Below are 19,021 nucleotides of genomic sequence, written 5' to 3'. Positions count from 1 at the left end.
CCTACTTGAGCCACAGGTGAGGATAAACATTACAAATAGCCCATAAAGTGCCAGCTGTCAAGATACATGTGATCATTCAGAATCTTGCAGTCCCAAGAAAAGAGTTGCTTGGCTTCAGCATCACAGATATACAGTGGTGTGTACCCCAGAAGAGAGATCCTGATCCCTTGCCAGTTTGCTTATTTATAGAGACACAGGGAAGGAATCTCTTGACTAATTTGGAAGACACAGTGACCTTTGTCGACAAGGTTAACGTTGCTGGCCTGGGATAGTTCCTGTACTTGTTTCAGCCCGAGGCTTTCTGAGTTGAGGCACGTCATTGAAGGTTGTATGATCAGAGAGTAAACAGACTCCTTTGGCTTTTCTTGGTGTTTCTCCTGTACTAAAGGAGCACTTTTGGGCAGCCTGGGTGGCTCACCGGTTTAGCACTGCCTTCAGCCCAGGGCCTGATCCTGGAGACCCGGGATCGAATCCCGTGTCAGGCTCCCTGCCATGGGGCCTGCTTCTCCCTCTGTCTGTGTCTCTGCCTCTCTCTCTCTCTCTCTCTCTCTCTCTCTCTCTCTCTCTGTCTCTGTCTGTCTCTGTCTCTCATGAATAAATGAATTTTTTTTTTTAAAAGGAGCACTTTCCACAGGGACCTCCTCTTCCTAGGCATCCAGTTGTTTTCCCTTATTCTACTTTGCAGCCTAATCTGTCTTTATTATTTCTCCCAGTTGGTCTTTTCCTTGCAATTTTGTGCACTGATCTATCAGCTAATTTCTTCTAGAATTTAGAGTTTAGTAGCCTGTTAATTTCTTCATGTCACCTATCTTTCCTAAGAATCCTAATCACATGATTTTGTTTTAGGAGCTCCATCAGTAAGACCACAGTCCTTACATCATCTCTTCTTTGACCTCTTTTTCTTTCCAACTCAGCCAGAGACCTGAGCCACCTTCTGGGATCTTCTGTCTCTGATTCCTTTCTTGACACAGGCCATTCTATTCTAGACCGGTAGGACTGTTTTGTATCCAGAGAAGTTCTCAAGATGAGAGACTGATGCAGGTGCCTCAGATAATCAGTGTCCTTGTTTTTAGATGACCTTTTTCCATAGATTTGCCATTGAGGGCTCCAGCCATTCAGGAACTGAAGTCTTCCAACATGGTTACCAGCTATCCCACCTGAGCCAAGTGACTGGACTGCACTCCACAGGGGAGGGGCTGTGCCATCCCCCAAAGTTTTAGAGCACTGCAAATGTTACATTAACCCTGAGACTTGATAAATCTAGAAAACACAGCTTTCTTTTTTTCTACAACAGCCTGTAACAGTATTGGGGTGTGGATGTGCACACGTGTGTGTTGAATGGTTTTTACTATTCTCCTCTCTCTCAGACTTTGCTTTGCACTTACATTAATATTGACAAATGGAATGAATCTTGAGATGAATAAACCATTTTTCAAAATAGCTAAAATGTACTTTTCCTCCTAATTGACTTTCACGTCCACTCTTATACTTCTATATGCCATCCGTCCGTCCTCCTGTAATCCATCCTACACATAGCAGATGAAGTGGAGTTTTCATAAACATTAATCTATTATGCTTAAGTAGTTTCTCCAGGGGAATTAGAATGACAAGACCAGAACACTTGGTATGGAACATAAATTATATGCATATTGTGCTAGTCTTGGGTTACTCTCCTTGCATCTCTGTTCTACTTATGTTGGTCTTCTTGCAGTTCCTCTGCTATGTCCTGCTCCTCTCAGCTCAGGATCTGGCTCACTGCCCTCTTGCTCATCCTTAGTGTACACTTCACTTTCAGTCCAAATGTCACTTACTTAGAGGGCTTTTTCCTAAGCCTTCAACTAGGTGAGGTTCTCTTTTTATATCTTTCCATTCTATCGTGTACTTCTTAACACATGTTAAACTTTAATAATTTGTCCTTCTCTATGTAGTCACGCTCCAGGTAGGCCTAGGGAATATGTTGGCTTTCATTTCTGTTCCCCAGTACCTGGCACACAGTAGACAATCGGTACATTTCCTGACTTGCTATGGAAAAAAGAACTGTCCTTTGAAGTTACTGTGTAGATGACAAATAACATCTGTGTAGTGTCTAGTTCAGTACTAATACATGTTAGACATATAAGAAATACCTACTATGTAGTAATCCCTAGATTCACGTTTTTTAAGGTTACAGAACACTAGAATGTTGCTATATTTGAGAAACAGTTTATTGTGTATTATGGTGGAAAGAGTAGGACTGCAGAGTCAGAAACATCTTGAATTTATTAGCTATACCCTTGGGGGTCTAACTCTGAAACTTGGTATGTACCCATCTGTAATGCTTATATATGAGTCAGTGGTAAAAGTTACATAAAAGACGAGGTCATGTGCACAGCAGGGATGTTAGTTCATGGTAGGGTCTTCATAAAGAGTTAGTATTTTTTTTTTTAAGTTAAGGGTTGATGATCTGACATAAATTTATTGTTTACTCAATAATCTGACATTTATTCATTAGTGTCAGATCACCACCTACTATTATAAATTGTTTTCTCTGAAAAGAATCTGGCATTTTTAGAATTCAAGATTCTAAAATCTGTGAATTAATTAGTTTGATATTTTTTTTAATTTTTATTTATTTATGATAGTCACACACACAGAGAGAGAGAGAGAGAGAGAGAGAGGCAGAGACATAGGCAGAGGGAGAAGCAGGCTCCATGCACCGGGAGCCCGACGTGGGATTCGATCCTGGATCTCCAGGATCCCGCCGTGGGCCAAAGGCAGGCGCCAAACCACTGCGCCACCCAGGGATCCCAGTTTGATATTTATTTTTTAAGTGAAATATCAATATTTCCACTTATATATACATTTTAAAATTTTATTTAAATTCAATTTGCCAACATACAGTATAACACCTAGTGCTCATTGCATCATGTGCCTTCCTTAATGTTCATCACCCCATTACCCCATCCTTCCACCCACCTCTCCTTCTGCAACTGTTGTCTGTTTCCCAGAGTCTCTCATGGTTGGTCTTCCTCTCTAATTTTTCCCTGCTCAGATTCCCCCCACCTTCCCTTATGGTCCCTTTCACCAATATTTCCATTTTTAAAAAACACAGTAGGGTCACCTGGGTGGCTCAGTGGTTTGGCGCCTGCCTTCAGCCCAGGGCGTGATCTTGGAGACCGGGATCAAGTCCCGCATCAGGCTCCATGCATGGAGCCTGCTTCTCTCTCTCTGCCTGTGTCTCTGCCTCTCTCTCTGTGTCTCTCATTAATAGTAAATAAATAAAATCTAAAAAAACAAACAAACAAACAAAAAAAACCACACAGTATATGTTAGTCTAACATTCCAAAAAGAGCAATTATTTCGAAGGGACCATCTTACTTATATAATGATTTAGAGAATATTTATATCGTGATTCTAAGATGCCAAGTTCACAGACATTCAGGAAGCTAATAATTTAAGCCAAATACTTTGTTTCCTTTAGTATTTGAAAAAAAGCAATTTGTGTTTATAAATAAGCAACATATTCAAAATATGAGAAGTTGGTAATTCATTCCCGGCCATGTAGAGATTTGACTGTGTGGACATGATGCCACTGAAGAAGTTAACTCAGCGTAGGTAACCCTTACCAGTTCATAAAAATCAGCACAGTGCTGATCTTGGTGTTTAATTCAGGTTTACATTCTGCGTTATTTTGATTTGGGGTTTATGGAATTATAAAACCAAATTGGTTTCTTTAAGGCTTTTATTTTGTTAAACGCTATTCAATTTCAGTGATTATATTTAGATAATACGACTTTTGAAGAGACCTTATTTCTATGGGAATTAAAATCATAACGTTTATAAATAGCTCGCTTTTTAATAAACAAAAATCAGGGAGATACAGCTTAACATTTTAATCTTCCTTTCTTTAGAAGCAGCACTAAGAGGTCTTCTGGGAGCCTTGACAAGTACCCCATACTCTCCCACGCAGCATCTAGAGCGAGAGCAGGCTCTTGCCAAACAGTTTGCAGAGATCCTTCATTTCACACTCCGGTTCGATGAGCTCAAGGTAGGACATTGTGCTGCCCCTGAGTGCATGGGCATTGTGAGCCTTTCAGTGACTTTGTCAAAGTGTGTTTTCATGGTATTTGTGGGTCCTAAGTGAAACATGGAAAACTAGATTTAAATGTTATAACAGGTCTTTTGATATATTTCGTGCGTAGCAAATAGCAAATTACCCAATACTCAGTCTTCACTTAGCTTCATTTTTTTTAAATATCTCTAGAACAGTATTGACCTTTTCTAATATTATTTTTTCTTTTCTGCTCATCCCTAGTTTATTTTCAGGATCCCTTTATATAAAAATGTTAAGATCCTTCCTCCTCCCTCTTTCTTTCCTTCTCTCTTCCTTCCTCCTTCTTCCTCATCATCTCTCTTCCTATTTCCCTGTACACCCATCCTCCCTTTGTTAGAAGGACTGAAGGTAAAGAAACAAGTACTAACTTCCATATGAGGAGACCTGATCCACTTGAGGCTCTGTCACTGTAACTAGGTATAAGGCAGGTCCTTTGACTTTCCAGACCTCAGGGACCTTGTCTGATAAATGGAGGAGATGGATTCCTAACTACAGCCTTTTATGATTGCATAACAGGAAATTGTTCTCTTTTATTAATACTTTGAGTACAAAGGATTTATATATAAAATTTTAGTTTGAGGATTGCCCTCATATACACATAATTTATTGTAATAATTAAAAACAAGTGCTTACCTTTTTCTTCTTGTTTTTGTTTATTTGGTAATATTGGCCTTTGAGAAACCTTTGAGTGTATTACCCAAAATTATTGAAAAGGGGAAGTATATGAATCATGACTACTGTAAAACAGTCTACATGGTTTATATGTTCAGTAAGGACTAAGTACAATGTTATATAATTTAGGTACAAAAAGCTGTCTTGGCTGATACCAGTTTTAGTTCTTAAAATTGGTATTACAAAGTAGGAAGTGTTACTTAACTAGTTAAAACTGTATCTAATAGATTTTTCACTTTTACACTATCATTACACTGTCATTTAGGGTGCATAATACATTTTTCTTTCTTAAATGTCTTCTTTAGATGACAAATCCCGCCATACAGAACGATTTCAGCTATTATAGAAGAACATTGAGTCGTATGAGGATTAATAACGTCCCAGTAAGTTAATGCTTTGAATCGGGGGTATAGTAATAATAGCCATTAGTTTGGTTGTTCATGTGCTCATCCATTCAGATACAGTCAGTAACCCACTATGGGCTGTAGCTGTGAGGAGAAAGGGCAAGATATCATAGACCACACACAGTGCTGGCCTGTTCTCCCACTGAGTCCCTTTAGTCCTGATGATCCTTTAGTAAAATTGCTCTCATTGATACTTATAAAATTTCCCTGTGTATTCTCGTTTTATTTTATTTATTTTTTAATGTTTTTAAGGGTTTTATTTTTAAGTAATTTCTACACCCCCACAGGGCTCAAACTCACAACCCTGAGATCAAAAGTTGCACGCTCCCCTGGCTGAGCCAGTCAGGCGTCCCATGTGTAATCTTATTTTAATTATACAAAAGTGAATTAATGGTTTTGAGTTTTTTGGCCCCATAGTCTTAGAATGGAAGAGTCCTGGAGAAAAGTTGGCCTGGAATGGGATACTAATATTGGCAAAAGGAGAGAGTAAGGTCGTGGCTGTGAGCACTTCTGTGCCTGTTCTTTGGCTGTTTAACTACTCTTCTAGTTTATTTAGGCTTGATTGCCCTTGATTTCTCCTTGTCTTCACCCTTTTCTACCTCCAGGGAGTCAAATACTATAAGTAAAATCTTAAATAGAAAACATTCTCTTTTTCTCTAGGGATTTTGAGGTACTTTGTGCTACTACTTTGTGCTAATTGGTGTGAAAAATGGGGAAATTTCTAGGATCAGCCTTACAGCCTCAACTAGATAGTTTAATAAAGAAGGATTACATAAGTGTAAGGAGCGGTAAGTGCTGTAAGAAAGTGCCAAAGGAAAGACTGTTCTTCCCCTCCCCCCCTTTCTTCATTGAATCCATATTTCTGAAGTGGCTGCTATAAGACAGAGCTTGGTAGGGAGAAGGATCTCTCTTCATGAAGCATCTGTTATTTTACATCAGTTTGGCTTTGCATAGACCAGTTCCTGCTGTGAGGCTGAACTTACCATGTCTTTTTCATAGCCACCGTGTAAAATCATATGAGATCAAATCAAAACAAAACACGTAACACCCAATCAGTCCTCTGGTATAGGCATCCTGCTACTCCTCAAGGCCAAAGACTGTTAAATCACCACTGCCCTGTCTTTTGCCCTCAGTAATTATAGGTACATCCAACTGTTGTCAGGTGAAATATTTTCTCTTCCTCACTCACCCCTTTCCATCTTAGTTCTTCTGTCCCAGTTGAGAGCCTCATTCACTCTCTGGCAGGCATTCTGTAGCAGAATTCATTTTTTGACCTATGATCTCTTTCTTTTTTGGCACACTCTGCCTACCACCATCAGTCAACTTGCTTTAGAAAATTGGCTTAATTGTTGTTCCTTTCTTCTAACATGTTCAGGGGCCCCCTGTTACGTGCAGAGGAAAAATATGAACTTAAGCTGGAAGCTAAGACACTTGCAGCCTGACCCCAGCCTTCCTTCCCAGCCTTATTGTTCCCTGGCCCATGCCCCTTATGACACTGAACACACTGGGTTACACTCTAAGCCACTTGAAATGGTTGGAATGCTGTGGTTACCTGCCCATCATCACCTGCAAACGCAGGGTCTTCAGAGTCCACTTTAGTTTCTTCCAGTCTGATAGTCTTCCCTCTCACCTCCTTTTTTGGTCATCACGTCTTAGTATGTTATTGTGGGTCCCTGCATGGTCTTGAAAAGGCAGCCAGGGCAGTGTCCTTATCTCCCTGTCTTCCATAGCCTTGTTACAGTAGGCAGGCCATCCAGGTTTTACTCAGTTGTTTAATATCATTTATAGTATTTCAAAGGAAGTTCATCTTTCTGAAAAATTGCTTAATATCATTTTTAACCCGTTTTTAAAGAATATTTAAGTATTTGCACAAGAAGGTCTAAAATAGAATTTAAGAGCATTTGTTAGAGTAATTTTACAAGCATTAGCAAAAGAAGCACTCTGCCTAGGTTCTTTTATAAATGTTATCATATTTAACAATTTATGAACTGATATTACATGCTCTTCTTTTCCACACAGGCAGAAGGAGAAAATGAAGTAAATAATGAATTGGCAAATCGAATGTCTTTGTTTTATGCTGAGGCAACCCCAATGCTGAAAACCTTAAGTGATGCCACGACAAAATTTGTATCAGAGGTAAGTTTTGCCTGGACAGCTAGCTAGTCTTCATGTTGTGATTCTTCTTCCTGTCTGCAGCCTTGGTGACCTCTGCAGGCCCTGTGGCATTGCCATCCCTGTGCGCGTGTGGGTGGACTCCTGTCCCTTCCCCAAGGCCCACATGTACACATCTACCTGCCTATCCAGCTTCCCTTTGGATGCATAGTCAACACTTCAGTGGTATTGTGGCCAAACCAAAGTCTTGGTGTTTTCTCCCAACCTTGCCCTTTCTTCAGTCTTTTCCTATTTAATTAATAGTGCCCCTGCAAAAGCAAGCTAATTTAGGGGTTATCATCCTGAATTCCTTTCTTTATTTCACTTCTTACATCTCCTCTGTCAGTGTTATTGATTCTCCCTCCAAAATATACCCTGAATCTGAAAACTTAGCCTCTCTCTTTGCTCTGCCTCCCTGGATTGGCCCACCTGGATGACAGTATTCATTTTCCTGCTGGTCTTATTTCTTCTGCTCTTGCCCCACTATAGTCCTTTCTCCAAAGAGCCCCCAAGTAAAAACCACAGGCCCTTCTTCCTCTGTTTAAAATGTTTCTGGTGACTTCCCAGTATAAGAAATAAAATCCCTATACTTCATGGCCCGTGAGGACCTGTCTGCATGTAATGGTTGTTTCCACTCAGCTGGAAGGTAAGACTCTCAGGAGAGCAGGGTCTTGGTTCTCTTGCTCATAGCCATATTCTGAGAGCTTAGAACAGTACCTAGAATGTGCCTAGTACATTTTTTACAAAATTAGGAGTAGGAACCAAATTTTAAAGTTGTCAGTTTTTCACCTTATACTAGGTTTTAAATAATACTAAAGTAGTAACTATCACTTTCACTTTTTTCTCCACATACTTTTACAGAATAAAAATTTACCAATAGAAAATACCACAGATTGTCTAAGCACCATGGCTAGTGTATGCAGAGTTATGCTCGAAACACCGTGAGTATTAGCTGATCTTTTTCACTTTAACAATCCTATGGAAACAGTTGTTTAGATATGAATATGTCTTATTTGGAAGGCAGAAATTAAATATATCTGAAGTATCCATTACTTATATATGAACAATATGAAGATAATTTGAAGCTAATGTAACTTCTGGTTAAGTAGAAAGTACAGTGGGTTTTCAGGTCCCTAAGACCAGTCAGACAAACTTACTAGATGCTTTAAATGGGGAATTTTGTGATGCTTTTATTGGAGATAAGGAAGAGCTTTGCTGTTTTGATTACGCTTCTCATCAGCATTCTCTCTCCTTTTCAGTGAAGAACCTCACCTTGTCTTTTTGCTAGAGGGCTACAGAGTTACTCTTCTATTTGTCCCTTTCTCTCAGTGTTAGTTTACAGTCTTAATTTTATTTATCTATTTATTTTTTGGTCGACACTAATCTGAATTCTCTTCTGGGTTTCCCTTCACTTTCAACGCATTTGTCATATATGCCACAGTGGTGTCTGGCTGGATTTTCTTATCAGCGGGCAGAAAGAATTCCTCCTGGATTCCTAAATAGTATATGGTTTTATTAGGTAACTTGTTTTTGTGGAACTTTTCATTTTCCAAAGCACTATTATACACATCATCTTACTGGAAAACCTTATGAAGTAGGAGGGCAGCTCTTCATTATTGTTTCCAGTAGAGGAGTGAGGTCCTGGGAAGTCAAGGGGCTTTTTTATGCACAGTGGCCGATTGGCCACACATGTGCCTGGATGGCTCCATCCTGGTTCTAGGTGGCTTTCTGCTATGTCACACTGCCTTATATATAGACAAAAGTTCTATCCCTTTTTCCAAATGAGAGAAGAATATGAGTGAATTTTAGTAAAATTAGAATCCAAATACAATAATGTAAATGCTTATATTAAGTTAGCTTCTAAATAGCAAAACTATTGCTCCATTAAGCTAGTGGCTTTTCCCATCGTATTGGTGGGAACAGCCTTTACAAAGCACCTGTGCTGAAACTACTTTGGGGCTACTCTGATTTCTCTGATTTGCCTCATCTCTGCCAAGCAGGAGGAGTTACGGTAAACTAAGGAGGATGCAGAGATCAGAATATGTATCATATCTGCTCCACCTACCTCAGTTGTCTAGGAATCTCACTGTGGAGAAAGGAGGGAGGGGTTATAATGCTTGTATTCCCTTTAGAGATCAACAGGATACATCTTTCAGCACCAGCTGAAAGGTGAATCAGCTCATTAAGATATGCCTCATCCATCCACATATTTTCTACCCTCCAGGGAATACAGAAGCAGATTTACAAATGAAGAGACGGTGTCATTCTGCTTGAGGGTAATGGTGGGTGTCATAATACTCTATGACCATGTACATCCAGTGGGAGCATTTGCCAAAACATCAAAGATTGATGTAAGTTATATTGCTTTACTTAATTCCAAACCACTCCCATAAGTGAAAATCATAAGCGTTAATTTTATTTATAAGAGCTGCAGGTTGTACTCTGTCACAGACCTCTCAGTATTATAGTTTCTGATAATGGTGGGTTTCTGTTGCCTCTTATGTTGGACTTTTTACAGTCATATATGGGTGGAGTAGAGTGACTGAAGGACAGCTGGAGTCTTTTAACATGCCTCTGTGTCCCTCATACTCCTCAGCAATCCTTCTGCCTATTTTGCAATATAAATTTAAAAAATCAGACATAAGAAATTTCCTTTCATTCTTTGACCAAAGGCCATTTCAAACAAAAGATTTATTTCCAGATGTATTTAGAATAGAAAGTCAGTAGAGGGGGCACCTGGGTGGCTTAGTCAGTTTAAGCGTCTGCCTTCAGCTCAGGTCATGATCTCAGGTTTCTGGGATCCAGCCTCATGTTGGGCTCCCTGCTCAGGCAGGGAGTCTGCTTCTCCTTCTCACTCTGTGATCTCTCTCAGTCTCTCTTTCAAATAAATAAAATCTTCTTTTTTTGTAAGATTTTATTCATGAGAGACACTGGCAGAGGGAGAAGCAAGCTCCATGTAGGGAGCCTGATGTGGGACTCAGTCCCAGGACCCAGGACCCCAGGATCACCACCTGAGCTGAAGGCAGATGTTCAACCACTGAGCCACCCAGGTGTCCCAAATAAATAAAATCTTTCAAAAAAAAAAAAAAAAAAGTAAAGGTACTCCAATGAAAGAAAGACAATATAATATAGATTTTCTCCTCCCTCCCAATCATAATAACTTGTGGCCCTAGTCTGGGCTTCTATTTTGCTTATCTCTACAGAAGTTTATATTAGGAATAAAGCAGTTTCCTGATTTCCCTGTTTTGTAATTTCTCTCCTCACCCTGTCACATCTAGTTCAGCAAACCAGTATTTGGTGAAGACTGTCTTCCAGTTTCCTTTTTTTTTTTTTAAGATTTTATTTACTTATTTGAGAGAGAGAGAGAGAGACATCAGCAGAGGTTGAGGGAGAAGCAGATTCCCTGCTTAAAGAGGGACTCAATCCCAGCACCCTGAGATCACAACCTGAGCTGTAGGCAGACAGTTAACCCACTAAGCCACCCAGGTGCCCCCCCCCCCCCCAGTTTCCTTAATAGAGTTAGTTCAGGTTCTTGGCATTTCATGTCTAGATTCCTGATTGCTAGCCAGCCTCCCTACCTTTCTTTATTCATGTCCATCCTCTGTAAAAAGAAATGAGTGAACATTTATTGAGTGATTACTATGTGTCAGGAATTTTATTCTTGTTTCCCCACTTCCTTTGAAAATACTCTGAGGATGTAGATGTTATCTCCTCCATACTAACAGAATATCTAACACTTAAGGAAATTACAAGTATAATTGCTAGAATGTTAGAATAGGATTTTGAACCCACATCTCCATGGCTTCCAGAGCCCGTGTGTTCTTTCTTTGAGGTGTTTGTTTGTTTTGTTTTGTTTTTTAGATTTTATTTAGTTAATTAGTGAAAGTACCTGCATAAGAGTGAGGAGAGGGGTAGATGGAGAGAGAATTCCCAAGCAGACGCCACACTGAGTGTGGAGCCCAATGTGGAACTCCATCCCAGGATCCCAAGACCATGACCTGAGCTGAAATCAAGAGGAGGACACTCAACTGATTGAGCCACCCAGGCACTCTCAAGCCTGTGCTGGTTCTGCTATGCTCTGTTTTCATAGTCCTCAGTTCTGCTATGCTCTGTTTTCATAGTCCTCATAGTCCTTACATACCATCTTCACTGATTTGTTTCCTTTTTATAGCCCTTAACAGCCCCTGCCTCATTAGTTACAGTTGAGTCTTCCTGGCATGTGAGGCCCTCTGTAAACTTCCCTGTGCTAGTCATTTTAGTCCTGCAAGATTCTGTCCTCAGCGTGTGAAAAACTTTATTTTGATCAAGATGTTTGTCTACTTGGAAAGGTTCCTCTGTTCCTTGGCAGCGTGTCCATTCAGTCCTTCCATAAACTGCTCCACACCTTTTCTGGGAAGTCTTCCCTTAGCAACCCTTAGTTTTCTCATTAGTGTGCATGGTGCTTCTGTTTGACTGATTCGGTTCTTAAAAAGTTTTGTTTGATAGAGAAACTGAAAATAACATTTGGGTAGGTTGTTTCCCTTCTTCTAAGAATAATGATTTTAACATTTCTAGAATGTAATTGCTCAGGAGTTCCATAGTTGTACTAATTTAAGTACTACTGTTTTGAGATAATGAATGTTATATAAGAAAACAAACATTTTTACCTTTTCTATTTCCTTTTCTTCTTAGATGAAAGGTTGTATCAAAGTTCTTAAGGACCAACCTCCCAATAGTGTAGAAGGTCTTCTCAATGCTCTCAGGTATGTATATGTACGTGTGCATATGTATAGAAAAAATATATGTAAGAAAATGCTCCAAAATGCAAATATTACAAAGAATATGAGTATGTATGTTCATGTTAGAAATGTGAAGATCTCATTTTGCATTATTGGTAATCCTGCTTTCAAATATTGGTTACAGTATTTCTACAATAAAGAGAGCATGGGAGGGGCGACTCAGATGAAAAAAGCAGTTTCATTTCTTTGCCAAAGATTTTGGCTTTCATTTTTTTGATTGTCTTGGGGTGTTTGTTTGTTTATTATTTTTTAAAGATTTTATTTATTTATTCATGAGAGACAGAGGCAAAGACACAGGCAGAGGGAGAAGTGGGCCCCACGCGGGGAGCCCGATGCGGGACTCAATCCCAGGACCCCAGGACCACACCCTGAGCCAAAGGCAGACGCTCAACGCTGAGCAACCCAGGAGTCCGGGGATGTTTGTTTTTTAATTTTTTAAAAAATTTTATTTATCTGAGAGAGTGAGAGAGCATCAGGGGAGAGGGAGAAGTAGGCTCCCCACTGAGCAGGGAGCCTGATGGGGGACTTAATCCCAAGACCCTGAGATCATGAACTGAGCCAAAGGCAACTTAACCAACTGAGCCACTTAGGTGCCCTGTTTTTAAATTTTTTAATGAATGTATAACGTGCTAATTGTAAATAAAATTCAGCAAACACAGGAAAATTTAAAGCAAAATAAGGAAATCACAAAATCTCACTATTTTGAAATAAACCTCTGCTAACCTTTTGGTATATAGTCTTGTACAGCTTTTTCTTTACACTTGTAGATAGTCACAGATCTGTGATACTTTTTACAAAATACAGTACCATACAAACTCTTCTATGACTAGTTCTTTTCCCTTAATATAGTGTAATTACATTCCTAGTTTCACAGATACCTTTATTACTTTTGTATATTTCTTAAAATGAAAATAAAGCCGTTATTTGCTGTCTTTTCTCAGCTTAGACTGACTTAATGTAGTTACTGTAGCTCCTACAAATGCTGGCTTTTTTTTTTTTTTAAGACAGGATTCTCTTTTCTTTCTTTTCTTTTCTTTTCTTTTCCTTCCTTCCTTCCTTTTTTTTTTTTTTTTTTTTTTTTTTTTAAGTAAACTCTAGGCCCAGTGTGGGGCTTGAACATACAACTCCCAAGATCAGGAGTCTCCTGCTCTGCTCACGGAGCTAGCCAGGCATCTCTTGAGTGCTGGAATATTTTTAAATGTAAATCTTAGCGTATCCTAACATCTTGATTACAGAGATTTAATTTATAGTATAATTTCCCTAACATAAAAGACAATTTGCTCATTGCTTGATAATTTTGTGTCCAAACACAAAATTGCATGAGCACAGAAATATAGAGACTTTCTAAGGTCGCAGGCCATGTTTTCACTGCAGTGCACTTTAGTTCACATGACACACAAAAATGATTTGCAATTCAGTATTAAATTTTTCATGTTTTATGAGCAAAACAGGTTCTTACTCCTCTTGAATGCTTAGTCACACTTGGTACATCATAAAGCAGAGTCTATGCTGTGTCACTTCAGCTGAATGGAACCATCAAATGATTTTATTAGGATTATGGAAAGTACTCTATAAGCAATGACTGCCTCGGTAAAGAAGGTCGGTCAATTCTAAACAAATACTAGAAAGATTCAGGACCGTAATATAACAGTAAAAAGCCTCGTGATGTCAAACTGTTTGCACCATAAGCCTATGGAAGCCACAACTTTCAGGAATTTTTTTACTCTGGAGATTTTTACAATGTAAACCTCATTGGTTTTATCCATATTCATAGTATTGTGAATCCCTTTCTGAAGATTCCCTGGGTCCCATCCCAGTCAGCCTAGTTTTTCTCCCAAGACCCTTATTTCTGGGTAGATTCTGCAAAGCCAGCCACTGACATGAAACCTGCTTTGAAAAGGAAGAAGGAATTGATGTCCAGGAGGGCCTACTGTTATTTCCTTTACCATGAAGAGACAGTACTCCGCACAGTAAAAGCTCAGAATTTGCTTTTGTTTTTTAGAATTTAAAGGTAGTGAGGTCTTTCTACTCTAGAACTAGGGCAGCACCAGGCAGTGGCTCTAAGTGAGAAGTGGGATTGAAGGCTCGCACACACTGGTCTGTGTTTGAGGAACAGGGGAAGAAAAGCACCATTGAGGCAAGAGTCACCTCTTTTCAGTTTTCTTTTCACATGTCTAATGGAAAGTAGAAGATGAAGGTTTTGTTGCAGAGATAACCCTTGAGCTGTTTTTATACATAGTGAACATGTTGTGTCTGGTTCTTATTTTTTCACCCAGGAAGTTTATAAGGTTCATCAGTACACTTGATGCTTTATAGTAGTGGTTACAATTAGTAAAATTTTTATATCACAGTGCGTTTGTATACAGTTTCATATGTATGACTTAATCCGCACCACAGCTCTGAGAAGTAGGTGATGGATATGAGGTGCTGGGGATGTTTCCATCATCCAAAAAGTTACTGCGAGCTCTTGAGAGACTCATAGATCACATAGCAAATAAATGTTGGCATCTGTTTTCACATTCAGAATTTCATTCTTAAAATCCCATATGCTCGATGCTGTGCCATTAAGCCTTAGGTTTCCTTTGTGATTGAACCCTGCAGTGGTTTGGAGTAACTGAGAAGGAAGCAAAAATGCAGATTCCCAGGTCCCCATCCCCAGAGAGTCTCTCTCTCTCTCTCTCAGGTCTGGGCCGGGGCTTGGGCACCTCATTCTATATGTAAACACCCACCCTAGCCCCTAATATGCTTCACTCAGAGCAAAGGAGATACTATTTGAAAAACATCTTATAATCCCAAAAGTGCTGTGCAAATGTTAATTGCTATTTACACCTCCACAAAATGGAAGACACTTTTGTGGAATTACTTTCTGAGTAGCTGCTGTTTACCAGAGGTGCTCACTACGTCATTTTCCTCCGAGCCAACGGTTAATAATGCAAAAATTTTAATTGCGCACACATGTATATGCTGTTTATTTTGAATTCCTCTCTGTAGTTATTACAAGGGCCTCCAACTTACAGTATGTGATCATAGAAAAGCAGCAAGTCATGCCTACATACCAAGTGCCTCAATTATATGAGAGCAAGCCAGAGTGGAGAGTTAAGGTTCTGTGCTAGGTAACAGCTTGCTTTACTAAATTTCAGAGTAAAGGTTGCTTTTCTTGAGTAGAAAAGTCATGCACTCAGTGAGGAACTTTGTTGTTATATACGAAGTAAGATAATACCATACGTATCCGTATATGATTTTCACACATTAGGTGTTCTGGCCTGCTTGCCCCCCCCCCCCCCCCCCCCGCTTCTCTCCTTCTCTTCCTACCTCCCTTTTCCTTCTTCCCTTTCTTTCTTTATCGGAAGGGGGCAGAGGGAGAGGGAGAATCCCAAGCAGGCTCCACTCCTAGTGCAGAGCCTGACAGAGGGCTCGAACCCAAAACTCTAAGATCATGACTTGAACTGAAATCAAGAATCGGATGCTTAACTGACTGAGCCACCAAGGCGCCCCAATTCCTGGCCATTTCTTGATAAGAATGTGGTGACGTGGGATGCCTGGGTGGCTCAGCAGTTTGGGGCCTGCCTTCGGCCCAGGGCGTGATCCTGGGGTCCCGGGATCAAGTCCCGCATCAGGCTCCCCACATGGAGCCTGCTTCTCCCTCTACCTGTGTGTCTGCTTCTCTGTGTATCTCTCATAAATGAATAAAATCTTAAAAAAAAAAAAAAAAAAGAATGTGGTGATGTGACAAGCCTGCCTCCCAGTTGGCCCCATTCAGGGGGAAGCATGTGAGAACTGCTGGAAATGCATGATCATGTCCTGCAGAAGCAGCAAGAACTTGTGTTTGGTGGAGAGGAAAGCACTTACAACTCCTGGAATGTCACCGAACATTGCTGAGTACTGATACTTAAAACCACTCTACGTAGAAGTGTTGGTGGGCCAGTTGCGTGGCCCTCTCCCCTCTCCAGGAGCATAAAGGAAGGGAGAAAAAAATAAATGAAGAGAGGAATGTTAAACATTTTTATTTCCTGACATTGGTAGAATCATGTGCAGCTATATATACTTACTTTGCACTTGGAAAATAAAACAGAAGGCTTTAGTCTTGGCTATATCACCTGCCACTTAATGTAAATATTCCTTTATGGATAGTTTTCTCAGCCTGGCTGCTTACTTTCTTATCTTCCTTGTGCAAATACTAATTGAGCACCTATCACGTGCCAGGCACTCTGGTGTCTCTTCAGTAATATGTAAACAATTTGGAAGTGGCTTCTAAGTAAAACTGTTGAGAATATATCAGGTATTTAATTAAGTACATGTCTGTGTCTTTACCTCTCCAAGGATTTGAGTTTTCAGGTCCTTTCTTCAATTTTTAAATTGATTTGAGATGAAACTGACAAGAATTGGGTTTAAATTTCTTAAAGACACAAAGACCATCTGTGTGTCCTTGCTTGAGATGATATATTCCTTAAAGATTATATATGAAATTCTTATAAGCCAAATTAACTGATCCAGCATTAGGTTCCATCTGAATTGTCCTGCATTCAAGCACTGAGCACCTGTCTCCATTGCTGCTCATCTGGTCCAGGCCTTGATCATCTCTCACTGAGGACCCTGGAACAGCCCCCTGTTTAGTCCCTGTGGTGTTCCTCTGCTCCCTATGGTTCTTCAACAGAAGAGCAGGCCTTCCAGAACCTAAATGAAATCCCGTATCACTGCCCTACCTAGTATCCTCCATTGGCTTTCATTGCGCTTAAAATAACCTCCCAACCCCTTGCTGTGGCCTGCGGTGTCCTCATGAGCTGGGCTTTTCCAGTCTGTAAGGGCCTTTCTAGTACTTTCCTCCTTTGTCCCTAGTAGGAGTGTAATACCGTCTTCCTGCTTCACCAGGTGGTGAGCTCTGGGAGCAGCGCCAGACACATAGCAGGCTTGCTCACCGACCTTGGGCTATGTGGTGAATTGTCTTATAAACCTGATGACTCATCACAATTCCCGTGTTTACATGCTTATAGCACAACACACCTACCTGGAAACAAGGCCCTTTGGGATGTGACAGTTTGGGACTAGAACACAGGTCAGCCTGCTTCTTTGTAAAGGGCTAGAGAATAAACAGACATTTTAGGGTTTGGGGCCACATGGTTTCTATCGTAGCTACTCTGCTGCTGTAGCAAGAAGGTGACCATAGGTAGTACTTTAGTGAATCTGTATGGCTGTGTTCATAATAACACTGAAATTTGAATTTCATTAATTTCCATGTTAACACGAGATATTCTTTTGCTTTTTTTCCCCCATTCATTTAAAATGATAAAAATATACTTCGCTCACAAGCCATACAGAAACAGCTGTTGGGTTAGATTGGCCCCGGCTGTAATTTGTCAGTCCTGGGATGGAGTAAGGGCTGCTTTCCTCCAAGTGAGCAGGTGCAGCCAAGTGTTTCCTTTAGGATTTAGTCAGATCATTTCATCAAGGTAGCTGTGACTCAGTTACACAGCTCCTGGATCTTCTGTTTAACAGCTGGTCAGGAGGCTAAGGCAGGCAGAACCTGACCATAGCTGAAGCTGGAAACCAAAGGCACAACTCTGAGAGAAAACGTGCCTATTTGCCCACCTTGTAATAATTCTCGAACCCAGTGCAGAAAATGGCTTTTTAAAAATACCCTAAAATTGCTGTGTTGGTTTTGTTTTTGTTTATGTTTTTTTACTTTTAGGTACACAACAAAACATTTGAATGATGAGACTACCTCCAAGCAAATCAAATCCATGCTGCAGTAACCGTCGTGGAGTGCGCACCTGCTGTGGACGGAAGACAGTATTCTGCAGTGACTGGGAATGCACAGTTTTTAGTGATTGCAATTACTATCTCATGTACTCTTGCTTTTTATTTCTTTCCTCTGTTCCTCTTCCCTCTTTTTTAATCATGTTCTCGTTCTTAAGACTTCTTTTCTGTGCCAAAATCAGTAAAGTTATACTCTGGAGGGATATTGTCCCTTCAAACAGGCCATCTAAGGCAGCTAATTATGCATTGCATTGGGGTCTCTACTGAGAAAAATTCTGTGACTTGAACTAAATATTTTTAAATGTGGATTTTTTTTGAAAACTAATATTTAATATTGCTTCTCCTGCATGGCAAAACTGCCTATTCTGCTATTTAAAAACCCTCAATGACTTTATTTTCTACTGCCGCTTTTTTCATGTGCAGCCAAAATGAAAATGTTTAAATTAACTGTGTTGTACAAATGGTACCCAACACAAACTTTTTTTAAATTAGTAAGACTTTTGTTTTAAAGTTTTAAGTTTGCATTTGACTTTTTTTGTAAGGATGTATGTTGTGTGTTTAACCTTTATTAACTAACGTTAAAAACTGTGATGTGTGCGTAGAATATTACGTATGCATGTTCATGTTTAAAGAATGGCTGTTGATGATAAAATAAAAATCAGCTTTCATTTTTCTAAGTGTGGCTTGGTTTACTGGTGTGTTTTGAGGCTTCTAATGCCTTCCCCATGTTGTTTTACTGGAATGCATAAACACATAATTTCCCATTCCTGTAGAGGAAAGCTGGTTCCTTTTAATAGTATTTTTCTTCATTATTGTCTGTGTAGATAGTTTTAATTGCTTTTAAAATCTTGCTAAATGCAGTAAGACCAGTGATTTTTTCATTAACTTGCCTTTTACTCTTGATTTACTCTTGCATGGTTGTAGTAATAGGAGGAAAACTCTACTTGCCTGACTCACAGTTCCCAGGAGTGAGAGGGTAGTCACAGGAAACAAAGAGGGTGGCAGGAAGAGCAACCCTCAGCACGGGAGGGGATGACACGTAAGCGAGGCTCAAAACCAAAGGCCTTGACACTAGTGGTGAAAAACTAGCGTGTTCATTATTTGAAGATCATAAAACCTTGTTGCAACATCTGAGTGTCCTGATTGGGAGAAGCAGCTTAAAGGTTGTT

General features: G+C 39.9%; 1 protein-coding gene across 11 annotated transcripts in view; it reads left to right on the top strand.

Annotated features, from left to right (window-relative positions):
• The window catches only part of CYRIB (CYFIP related Rac1 interactor B), a 146,544-nt gene extending 128,015 nt beyond the window's left edge, over positions 1 to 18,529 (top strand). For all 11 annotated transcript variants that reach the window (XM_055314098.1, XM_055314102.1, XM_055314095.1 and 8 more), the window contains 7 exons: positions 3,891 to 4,027; positions 5,071 to 5,148; positions 7,189 to 7,305; positions 8,182 to 8,261; positions 9,545 to 9,671; positions 11,992 to 12,062; positions 17,785 to 18,529. In XM_055314098.1, the coding sequence (XP_055170073.1) occupies positions 3,891 to 4,027; positions 5,071 to 5,148; positions 7,189 to 7,305; positions 8,182 to 8,261; positions 9,545 to 9,671; positions 11,992 to 12,062; positions 17,785 to 17,848 (674 nt within the window). In that variant the 3' untranslated portion in view covers positions 17,849 to 18,529. The remainder of the gene's footprint in view (positions 1 to 3,890; positions 4,028 to 5,070; positions 5,149 to 7,188; positions 7,306 to 8,181; positions 8,262 to 9,544; positions 9,672 to 11,991; positions 12,063 to 17,784) is intronic.
• Positions 18,530 to 19,021: the final 492 nt, after the last annotated feature.

Source organism: Nyctereutes procyonoides, unplaced genomic scaffold, assembly GCF_905146905.1.
Source record: "Nyctereutes procyonoides isolate TBG_1078 unplaced genomic scaffold, NYPRO_anot_genome, whole genome shotgun sequence".
In the NCBI taxonomy this organism is placed as follows: Eukaryota; Metazoa; Chordata; class Mammalia; order Carnivora; family Canidae; genus Nyctereutes; species Nyctereutes procyonoides.
The sequence above is the reverse complement of the archived record's forward strand: the minus strand, read 5'-3'. Positions and strand labels throughout refer to the sequence as shown.